Consider the following 12266-nt stretch of genomic DNA (forward strand, 5'->3'; position numbering starts at 1 on the left):
TAAATTAGTCCAAATGTTGGATGACTGCTGGAGAGACAAATGAGCAGCACGGTGTTGGAAGGATAATGCATCCGCAGAGACAACCAGAAATGCCAAACGTGGACAATCACTTCTGAAACTTCAAGCTGCTTGAACTGAAGAACAGTGCAGAATGAACTGTTGGCGGGTGGGTAGTTTTTTGCGAACAAAATTGATGTTCTACAATTCTGATATCAGTGGCTTTTTTCTGTTTTCTATTTGGAAAAGTAAAATATGTTGGTTGTAACATCCCAATTTTTAGTAGTTTAAAAACTAATAAAATAGGATTGTTTCACTATAGGAGTCAAAACCAGTGTATAAAGTATATTAATACAGTCTTAGAACATATAGGACTGTAAAAGTATAATATTTATACAAACCAATTAAAAATCAATTCTAATTCTAAACACGAACCACTCACTTACAATAGTTCCCATAGAAACCTTGCACCACCCTAAAAGATGGCTCCTCATCCTTCAGATGTGCCTTTGATACTGAAATCACATATGCTCCCACCGAATAGGTGATCATCGCAAAAAGGACAAACAACACAGAAACATAGAAGAAGGGTAAGCTAATTTGCAAAAGAGATAATCGTGACATTTATTTTTAAATCATGCCAATTACTTACAAACATGTTACAACTCCGGTATTTAAATCATGACACTAAACTCAATTATCCGGATAAATGCAAGTGACATCAGATCTATCGGTGGCTTGTACCTGTGTGTGGTTTCCAAACTCTGCAGAGTTGGCCTCAAGGGGTTATCACCCAACCACTCACCAGGTAAATCCCCTTTGCGCCTAGGACTTGATCAAGCTCAGTGACTAGGACCTCTTCTGCTACTCCTCACGACATAACTCATTCTACTCTATTTGAGCATTAATGATTATTAGAGCGTCAGGATACCAACAATACCAAGTCCTTATGTCATTGCATCCACTAAAAATACTACCACAACCATCACCACTAGGAACTTCTCCTTGAAATTCCTTAAACATCATAACTTCGCATGCTCACACGACATTTCATACCAATTATCATCTTATATACCCACAATAACATTTTTATCTCATATCATAGCAATAAGGACTATAGAATCCAGTTCAAGTATACACAAAACATCCACAATAACCAAAACAACAAAAACAGGAAAAAAGAGCAATTGGCGCTATACATGAAATACATCCAAACAGTGAAAATCATTTCTCTAACTACAGACTTCAAAACAAAGATCCCACCAGTATAAATGAAGATTCACGTGTCTAGGATCAGCTGTGAAAATTTCAGCTTAATTTGACGGTTAACGAAGCGGGAATCTTCATTTTACCAATAAGATGCAATGTTGAAAACTGGGTAGCGTTCAGCGCCAGAAAGTGGTGTCCAACGCTAATCAATTCGCAAAAAAACCAGCGCGCTCAGCGCTGCCACATGAGGCTTAGCATTGTATCAGATATCAGCAACATCAAATTAAGGTTTTTTAGCAATCTGGACCTGCTTCATTACTCCAATTGGTACTTTTGCTATAGACATTGGTCAAAAAGAGTTTTAAATTATAGTAGGTCGCACCAATTAGATTCATGATCCAACAACTCCATCTTTCTCAAATACCCCCAAGGTAGTGAAGATCTACACCTTCTGGTTTTATTTATGGGTGATGAAGTGTGGACCGATAAATTCAAGCTGATATGGCAGCCGCAGCACAGAGGACAAGAATACTGAAAATTAACTCTGGGTGAAATCAGGACATTGAATACTGCAGTACCGTAGTTGTATAATGCAGCAGTAGAATATTAAATGGATTTCTATAAAATCTTGAATAATCCTAATATTCATATTTGTGTCATTTGCAATTGCATTCGTTTGACATTGTGTATATGTTACTGCAGGATGGTCCTGACATTCTTGTTTGTGATGAAGCCCATATGATAAAAAATACTAAGGCTGATGTAACACAAGCCTTGAAACAAGTAAAATGCCAGAGAAGAATTGCACTTACTGGGTCACCCCTTCAAAACAATCTCATGGAGTATTACTGTGTAAGTTTGTCTAGAAATTACAAATCGTATGACCATTAAGTTATTGTGTTCAGTCTTTGACTCTTGCATTTATATGAAATAGATGGTTGATTTTGTAAGAGAAGGTTTTCTTGGAAGCAGCCATGAATTTCGGAACCGGCAAGGCTTTCTTTTCTCATTGTTCTGGTTTTTTCTTATATTAAGTGAATGTCTCTAACCAAATATTTTAATTTATTTGCAGCTTCCAAAATCCTATAGAGAATGGACAACACACCAATTCAACATTGACAGATGTGAAAATTATGAACCAGAGGTCTCATATCCTATATGAAGAGTTAAAAGGCTTTGTTCAAAGAATGGACATGAATGTGGTGAAGAAGGATCTACCACCCAAAACTGTCTTTGTGATAACTGTCAAGCTTTCTCCCTTGCAGAGAAAATTGTACAAGAGATTCCTTGATGTGCATGGGTTCACTACCCAGGAGCATCCTGAAATGTTAAGGAAGAGATGTTTTTTTGCTGGGTACCAGGCATTGGCACGGGTGAGTGTGCCTTCGTGGAGTTTAGTAGTTAATTTAATTTTCTGAGAAATATTTGTATATATTATACTCTGTGATAAATTGATAGGGTATTGGATATGATATATATTTGATAAGGCTGTATGTCATTTTTCCTGTTTCCAACTACACCTGTATTTTTTCATTTCAAGAGCTGATTTTGATGTACATAAATTCATAGCTGTTATTTTCTTAAATTGTGCTCTTATTGCTTTTAAAAGGAGGTTAAGAAAGCTAAAAAAAATTATTTTTTTCATATAAAATTATGTTAATTTCTACTTGGTACCAAGCAAAGCTGTGTTAATGACTTTTAACTTATTTTTCTTTTCTAAATACAGCCTAGGTGTGACAGCTTTCTTATATAATTGAAGTGATATATATGATCTGAATGTAATGTAGTTTTTATTTGATTGTATGATGGCATCACAATTTTCATGATTTTTACCTAAAGAATTGTTATCAAGTACACAGATTTAAGTGGTGGGCACTTGTAATTGATTTGAAACTAGGATGTTCTTTTAACCTTCATAAGATTTCAGGAACGTTAAAATTAGACATCAAATGTGGGTATCCCTTGTTGATTAATTATTGGTTCACTGGCAAGCTTCCTTTGGACTGAAGTTTATGCAGACAATAGTTGTCTAAATCTTAGTCTGAATTTTGAAACAATTTTATGATCGATTTTGTTGAATTGGATACTAGTTTCTTTGGCAAGCTTCTTTTTGCAGAGGTCTCGCGTGACACAATTTATTGGGGGACTTTGATACTTTATTTGACAAGTTACTCGTTTTAACACGGAATTGTGCTCCCCAATGATAATTGTTTTAGTAGTTTATCTTTATATTGTACCATTTTAAAATGCAAGGTGAAATTTTTTTTAAATATCAGATTTTAATGAATGGATGATGCTTCACAATTCTCAAATTGCCTATTTGTTTTGATGACTTTCCTAAACTTAATAAATGTATTGGCTTTGAGCTGAAATGAAATGTCATTGTTTCTTGGACAATTTGAATTACGGTTTTTTTCTTGTTTTAGCATTTGATGATGATAAATTGACTTTTGCCTGTAGTAGATATGGAACCACCCTGGGATCTTGCAGTTGACAAAAGAAGCCAAGGATTATGCAAAAGAAGAGGATGCTGTTGAGAATTTTCTTGTGGATGATAGTTCAAGTGACGAAAATTCTGATTATAATGTTCTTGCTGGAGGTAAGGCTTCTTTTATAAGCACCTGTTATTGTTTGCTTCTAATATTTGTTTTTTGTTATTGATTAATAAAATTATTAATTGATTGACCCTAGCATTTAATTTCTCTTTTTTGTATTTGCTTAATCTTGTTGTTAGTTTGTCATTGTATTCTTTGAATCTCTCGAAACCTGTTCTCCATGTTGTATGATGACATCTTATATTTTAAATAAGATTAATTTAACATTTTATGTTGCGCATTTGTCTTGTTGTAATATCTGAAAGCTTATTGAGATAATACACTGACTGGTTAGTGGGTTTTATATTGAGGAACAACTTTTTTTTTCATAAATGATCAAATTTTACTAATTTTTAAAATGTTGGTCAAAGTACAAATGTGAAAAGAACTATTAAGAATAGGTCTACCTTTATAGGAACTTTCAAATAAACAAATGAACTAATAAACTATTGCTTTTGTGTGTGAGGAGCTAGGGATATGGTAATCTTTTGGAATTATTCCTACATGTCTCATGATAATGTGTGTATATATTGTAGAAAATAAAGAACAAAGAAATATATGGAGAAGGGGATTGTGTATTATTGAATGTGTATAAAATATTAAAAAGGAGTGTTGTATATACAGACAAAGCTAACCCTAGAATATATATATATATATATATATATATATATATATATATATATATATATATATATATATATATAATCTTCATAGTTTAAGTCTACATCTATGGTTATCAAACTCGCAAGTTGACTTGCAAACTCGTCCGAGTTTACGAGTTTGGTTCCCTTTCACGAGTTAACTCGTTTGTAAACTCGTTTTTTGGTAACGAGTTGAAGATCGAGTCACCGAGTCTGCATTGGGTTCAAAAGCGACGAGAAAAATTGCCACTGCAATCACTGTTTTGGAAACCCAAATCAAAATCCCAACTTAAAGATCCAAAACGAAAACCAGAAACCCCTAATCAACGACCTCAAATGCAAAAACGACCTCAATTTTTCGTTTTGTCTTCATCTACCACCTCTCCATGTAGGTTCTGCACCATTGCATTCTTGCCACACCTTTGTTGTGCCTAGCCTTGCATCACCTGGTCGTCACTATGCCTCGCCATTTGCTTGGGGTCACATCCCATCATTTGGTCTTCCTTCCATTTTTCTTTTATTTTATCAAGTAGGGTTTCACTTGGGGTATATTAATTTAATTAGGGGCTAGTGTGACAGCCTGTTATTTAGGTTTTAATTTTATTTTGGAAATTTGGCTTTAATTTCAGATTCTGGTGGGGTATAACGTGACTCCATTACTTTTTTTTCTTCTTGGATATCTTCAGATTTTTAAGATATGTGGAAATGGTTCAAATTTTATTAAAGTTATTAATTTTCTTATCACTTTAAGTATTAATATTTTGTTGATGAACTTATTTATTTTAATTTTGTAGAATTGATATCATGAATATTTATTTTTTTATTAAATTTTCATGCGAAGTAGACTCTTATGAGTCTACAAGATAGGTCCTCGAGTCAAGTCTACCGGCCTCCCACGAGTCTACGTTGAGTTTGATAACTTTGTCTACATCAACTAGTTTGCTGTTTATCGAACAATATGATATTGCTGCCTTTGCCATTTTATAGTTCCAATAAAGGGATTCAAAATCTAGGAAACATAGTTGCAGTGACAATAAAACTTGCTGTCACTTCTTTGAGTACTTCCAACCATGATAAGGTGGTACAAAACAAATAGAAAAAACAACATTTTTTTTCTTTTAATATATAATAATTTGAGTATTTTTAGTTTTGTTTATCATGTCATTTGTTCTTCATTCATATCCCAAATTAAAGTCGTTATTGTACTTTTTAACAATACATTACTTTGCAGAGAAGATGGGGTTTGCAAATGACTTACTGCAAAGAAAAGATGGTAATGGCTTTTTCCTGAAGGTATGAAACTTTACAAAAGTAATGGCTTTGTCCTGTTCTAATGATATTACTTTACATGAGTTTATGCTGGATTGAGTGGTATGAATTATCCTTTTAATACACATGCTTTCAGTGGTGATGCTTCTTAGTTTTCACGTTCCAGGGTTGGTGGAATGACCTTCTTCATGGAAAAATATATAAAGAGATCGATCACAGCGGCAAAATGGTTTTGCTGATGGAGATACTAACTATGAGTTCTGATGTGGGTGATAAGGTATTAGTTTTTAGTCAGAGCATACCAACCCTAGACCTCATTGAACTTTATCTCTCAAGGACACCTCGACGTGGAAAACGAGGAAAGTTTTGGAAGAAGGGGAAAGATTGGTATAGGTGAGTCCTTATTTCTAAACCTGCTCAGCTTGATGCTACTCTTTAACTACGGATTTGCTTTCTATTGTTTTTTTAAGCTCATTTCTGTGGTCCCAAATGTATGTTTTCTTTTTTGTGAGACTCATCTAAAGATATTGTTTGGGTGTGGATGATCTATCTTTTGTGTTAATGGCTACTTGACTTTTCTTAATTTATTTCGGATTGTTTTTTTTTTTTTTTTTGATATCAAGCTTCTGTATATAACTTTTTATTGGTCTGCTCAATAGTCTTTATACTTGCATACTTTTCTATTTTTCTGTTTTTGTGTGGTGAAAAAACAATGATGAAACCACTAGTATGATTTTCATTATATCTATACTAAGTTGGTTAGTTCAGTAATATTTGGAATAGCATACAATTTTTATTGCCCATAGTTTATAAACAAACAAAAATTTAGTACCAATTTGGTCCCCATTCACTCAATTTAGGTTTTGATCCCTGTACATTTATTTTGTTTAGGTTTCTTTCCCCGTAGTATACCAGACGTTAGCTAGTGTTTTGGCATTTTGTTGATGGCAGGGATTAAATCAAATTGTTTACAACTTGAGTCAAAATCAAGGTAAAGCCAACTGTAGACCAGAAATATATTTAAACCATATTTTTATCCCACAAAGGAGACACGAGCTAGTCATTGGATTTAATGTATTGTTTTTTCTGGGAGTTCTTAAAGAATAATTTGGGATTTTGTTTCTTCTGGATATTTATTGCTTTCCCTTTTATGAATTTTTTCTGTTATTCGGGATTTGTCTAATCTGTATGCATTTTGTTGTTTCATATGTTTCTTCTCTCTTTTACTGATTTCATCTCAGAATGCACATGTAATGTTCTATGCAGAAACCTTCTATTATCTTAATACTAAAAAGTTTAGAGGGCATTTAAGTAGGGTTTTTTTTTTTTTTTTCTTTCATTATTTTCTGATATGAGTTAACGTATAGGTTGGATGGGAGGACAGTGAGTTCTGAGAGGCAGAAGCTTGTTGAGAGATTTAATGAGCCTTTGAATAAGAGGGTAAAGTGCACTCTAATTTCAACAAGAGCTGGCTCTTTGGGTATAAATCTTCATGCAGCTAATCGTGTTGTTATAGTTGATGGTTCTTGGAATCCAACATATGATCTCCAGGCTATCTATCGATCATGGAGGTAAGCTCCTTTTAATTTTTCCCTCAGTCCAAACAGGCTTTCTTCTGATGGAACCATTATTTATAAAATAGTGTACTTTGTTATATTGAGAAATCAGAGTAGGAATAAATTTTTTGGGGAGTGGGGATGATGGAATAAGTTACAATTAATGGTGCTTTAGAGAATTCTTTATTTGATAATATAATATGCTTGGCTTCAACTTGGTGTAAACCTCATTGTCTTTTTAGTGCACGTCAACAAAAAACAAAAGAGATGTCCTATAGAGTTCTTATTTATCTAACAGTTAATACTAATTGTTACAAAGAAACTCCTATAGAGTTCTTTTTAGTTCACATTAATGAATTTTATTTTTTCTTTGACATAACCCCTTGTGCATGAGTTCATTAAAGTTTGAAGAAGTGTGCGAAATGCATATAAGCTCTCATACTTTTATTTTAAACTTGATTTTCTTGAGAAGAATGGATAACAGAAGGGTGAACTCTATGGACCATTTGATCTTATCATAGAGGCTCCAAAATTATGTCAAGAATACATTCACCAAAAAAGCTTAAGCTGCAAGGTGAAAGTTTGGAGTTACACTATTAATGATGGTCATCGATATTTTCATATTCCTTCCAAAGCATTTGCTTATAGTGGGGGAAAGTAGGTGTTTTGTTAACAGTATTGTATGCAATTGATACCTCAAAATTTACAAATCAAAATCTTCAATTGATTTTGAATATCTATGCTAGTTTTACTCTTATGGATAGATCCTTAAAAATTAGAAGTGGTAAATTTCTATATGTTTTGAGAAACTTCTCTGTTGGAAGCCTCACATCGACTAGAGATAATATATAAGTGAGGTGCAAACCTCACCTTACAAGCCGGTTTTGTAGGGTTGAGTTAGGTTTTAAACCCACTTCTAACATTCTCCATAAGTATTTTTATGAGACATTAGAAGGAAGAATAAGTTTGGGTTTTCCGTAAACTAAAATTACATTTTTACATATGCTAAATTGTGGAAGTGATTTCGTATTAGCTTCCCCAAAGTCTTATTTTAACCTGTCTATAAGCTAATTTTAGCTTATAAAAAAACTGATTTCATTTATTCTACAATTTTTTCTTGCCTAGAAGTGCTTATGAAAGAGTTTTCTTCAAACAGACCCTATTGTAATTGTTAAACAATGTGGTTGAAATCAAAATAATTTTCATGTTTGCAGGTATGGACAGACAAAGCCTGTATTTGCTTATCGATTGCTAGCTCATGGAACTATGGAAGAGAAGATATACAAGCGCCAGGTAGTACGACATGATGTGCTTCTATTTTTCTTGTCAATTTTTTTTTTCTAACTAGAATGATTTCAACAGGTCACAAAGGAGGGGCTTGCTGCTAGGGTGGTTGATAGGCAGCAGGTGCATAGGACCATATCTAAAGAAGAAATGCTGCATCTCTTTGCGTTTGGTGATGATGACAACCCTGAGACTTTAGGCGATCTAGGTCAAGAAAATGAGCACCAAGAAAACCCAATTTCGGTTGGGCATCCTCTGAAACACACAGCACCACATTCAAATGGAAGTAGTTATTCTGATAAGTTGATGGAAAGCTTACTTAGCAAGCATCATCCGTGGTAGGTTCTCTGGACTTCATCCATTTTTTCATTTGAGATTCTTCTCATGAATGTGCTGTCTTTCTCAATTGCACTTTTTGGTATCTTTTCTATGCTATTCTCCCACATTCTTTTCAATTTCCAATACTGTAGAAATGAAGTTCACAAGATAATTTTTATTTTATCATCATACATTTTCATTTACGATAACTTGGAAGGCAGTATCCTACTTTAAATAGGTAGATATAAAATCTATTCATAAGCCTATATTCAACAACTTAAGCTTTTTGGGTTAGTTGGTTTATGATGGGATATTAGGTCATATAAAACCTAGCAGTCAAGACTTTGATCAGTCCAACACATTTTAAGTTGTTTACATCATTTGATACGTTCCTGCTTCAATATCTGTTAGAAAACACATTTAACATGTCAGAAAAATTTAATGTAATTAGATTAGAAGGATTATGTCTATCTACTTTTAAAGTTTAGGGACCAAAATGTATCATTGTTTGAGATAGGAATGAATTTTAATAATTGCGTCGAAGTTTAGGAACTAAAAACATAATTAACCATATATTTAATATGTGGTATTCTTAAGGATTTTGTTAATACATCTGCAAATTGATCATTTGATATGGACAAACTTAGGGCAAATTTCCTTGGACAACAACGTTTTTTTGAATTAAATGACAATCAATCTGGTTATTACAATACATCTTCATTTACTGAATCTCAGAAAAATTGAATTCTTGGAGGAACTGTTTTACCCATATAAGCTTACAAGTGAGGGATGCCAGTGCTTTATACTTAGCTTCAACAAATGATCGGGCAACGACATTTTGTTTCTTTCTTTTCTAAGAGATAATATTTCCTCCAAGCAAAATACAATATGGTGTGGCAAAACGTCTATCTATAGGAAAACCAACCCAATTCGTGTCACAATATTCAAAGAATTGAATAATCTCTTTATCTTCATGAAGTAGTCATTGTCTTGGAGTCTTTGAGATACCTTAGAATATGAATGACATCATTCGAGTGATCTTTACAAGCATTTTGCATGAATTGACTCAACACCAATTGCAATAAATAAGTTTTCCAACCGGTCTTCTATATCTTTCTAGATTAGAGTAAACTTCTACATGTTTAGCTTATAATTTCTGATTTGGATCCATGGGACAATCCATTAGTTTACAATCAATTATGCTTGTCTCATTTAGGATGTCTAGAGCATATTTCCTTTGAGAGATCACTACTCCTTTCTTTGGTTGAGCTACATCTGTGCTCATAAAATATTTGAGATTTTCAAGATCCTTGGTCTCAAAATGATTGCTTTAGTGTTTCTTTAATTGAGAGATTTTAGTTGCATCATTCCATATAATTATCAGCATATTCTATTAAGTGCACACATTTGGTAAGTTTAGAGATTTTTTAGAGAAACTTATTACATACATACATATATATATATATATATATATATATTATAAACTTGAGTGTGATAAAAAGGAATAAGTTTCTTGGATTAAGTTAATGATTGGTTCTGGTATTATATGTTTCATTCCTTGTAAGTAAAATCTCAGGTTTCAGTCTTCTATATAGTGTATATGTCAGATAGGAGAACTAGCTCCACTATGTGGGGATGTTCTTAGTAGAGGATACTTGTGATGCTAAACCCAAAAATCATTGAACCAGGTAACTTCAAATCTTTCTTTTTTGTGCAATTTTCAAGGTAAGATATAGCTTTGCCAACTATCAGATAATCTTTATCTCGAAGTTTGATTTAGAGGTATTTTGAATCAGTTTATTAATCCTCCCTTTCTTCTGGTTCAAAAATTATTTTTTCTGGAAATCTGTTGGAGTTATATTTGCCTGCTGATTATTTTTTATCATTCTCTTTTGAAAATGATGTGTAATTAGTTTAGTTATTTGGTTATACAAGTTGAGAGGGATATATAACCCTGGACATTTTATTTCAAATTGAGGAGAGACTTCATCACAAAGGCTTTCGTTAAGACTAAAGTTTTTTGTTTTATTACCCTAGTTTCAACAGTTGGGAAGCATCCAATTGATGTTGTTCTTATTATTTCTGACAGTCTAGCACCTCATCTAACAGAAAATTACGTTTGTCGCAAACTTGCAGTTGTTTATTCATTAATTCCTAAATAATCTGACATTTTTCTGGGCATATTTCTGCATATGAAGTCAGGTCACGTTAGCACGATTAAGACAAGTTGAACTAGATTTTTGAGTGGGTATCTGTACATTCACAGACTAAAGGATTTGTGCTAGAGACAGATCTGTAGAAAATATGGATTATTGTTTTTAGTTTCTCTGGATTTGTTTTTCAGTAAGTAGAAGGTATCTGACACATAAGCGAATATAACTTTCTTAACAGGTGGATTGCCCATTATCATGAACATGAATCCCTGTTGCAAGAAAATGAAGATGAAAAACTATCCAAAGAGGAGCAAGATATGGCTTGGGAGGTTTACCGGAAATCCCTGGAATGGGAAGAAGTCCAGAGAGTACCACTAGGTGAATCTATTGTGCCTATTCAGAAACCAGAAATTCCAAATGATGTGCCTCATGTATCAGAAACTTGTAACATCTTGCCGAGTAAACTAAGCCGACGTTTCGCGTCACGGAAATGCACAAACCTTGCGCACATGTTGACACTTCGAAGCCAGGGAACAAAATTCGGTTGCAGTACTGTCTGTGGGGAATGTGCCCAGGAGATTAGGTGGGAAGATTTGAAGAAGAGATAGGTATGTGGTAACATGAAGGATGGCATAATCTAATCTGTTCATATCTATAAATCTTATTTTTTATCGTAAATGGTTATGTCCCATGGTTAAATCTTTTCTGGATGAAACATAAACGTTCCTCCCAAAAAATGAAATAGAAATGTTTATTTTGTTGCCGTGAGTATTTAATGGCTTTTCTTTAGCACTGCATGTGGAAAATAGTCTCGTGTTTTATCAAAGCTTATTGGATACCAGGCGGCGTGCCGGTCCCTGGGAGGGTTCATCATATTTCAAGGAATATAATCACTTGCTGGTTATAATATGCAATAGTGCATATCAATAGAAAAATATGTAAGGCTACTACTATAATCAAACCATGCAAACAGCGTCGATGCTTTCTGCACATTTGTAACTTTTTTCCTACACCCTTGTAAATTTTGTTTCTCTTTTTTATTTTTTTCTACCTAGATTGTGCTTGAAAGTTATTTTTTTGACTTCGTGTAATTTAAATGTTTTTTTAAATAATATATTTGAATTGTGTTGTTTAAAAGATAAAATGATTTTTGAATCTGAAAATACGATCTGATAATTGTTTGAAAGCAGATTTTATTTTTTATTTTGGGATTGTGAATTTTAAAGAGTTCAAAATGAAAAGTTT

The 12266-nt window shown here is 33.3% G+C and overlaps 1 protein-coding gene across 3 annotated transcripts in view; it reads left to right on the top strand.

Annotated features, from left to right (window-relative positions):
* Nucleotides 1-11792, top strand: part of LOC114192458 (protein CHROMATIN REMODELING 20) — a 34971-nt gene extending 23179 nt beyond the window's left edge. For all 3 annotated transcript variants that reach the window (XM_028082188.1, XM_028082190.1, XM_028082191.1), the window contains 10 exons: nucleotides 1909-2058; nucleotides 2141-2196; nucleotides 2279-2579; nucleotides 3670-3805; nucleotides 5673-5734; nucleotides 5877-6103; nucleotides 7078-7281; nucleotides 8481-8559; nucleotides 8629-8888; nucleotides 11260-11792. In XM_028082188.1, coding sequence (XP_027937989.1) covers nucleotides 1909-2058; nucleotides 2141-2196; nucleotides 2279-2579; nucleotides 3670-3805; nucleotides 5673-5734; nucleotides 5877-6103; nucleotides 7078-7281; nucleotides 8481-8559; nucleotides 8629-8888; nucleotides 11260-11629 — 1845 coding nt within the window. In that variant the 3' untranslated portion in view covers nucleotides 11630-11792. The remainder of the gene's footprint in view (nucleotides 1-1908; nucleotides 2059-2140; nucleotides 2197-2278; nucleotides 2580-3669; nucleotides 3806-5672; nucleotides 5735-5876; nucleotides 6104-7077; nucleotides 7282-8480; nucleotides 8560-8628; nucleotides 8889-11259) is intronic.
* The last annotated feature ends 474 nt before the right edge of the window (nucleotides 11793-12266 follow it).

The sequence above is a fragment of the Vigna unguiculata genome, chromosome 7, assembly GCF_004118075.2.
Source record: "Vigna unguiculata cultivar IT97K-499-35 chromosome 7, ASM411807v1, whole genome shotgun sequence".
In the NCBI taxonomy this organism is placed as follows: Eukaryota; Viridiplantae; Streptophyta; class Magnoliopsida; order Fabales; family Fabaceae; genus Vigna; species Vigna unguiculata.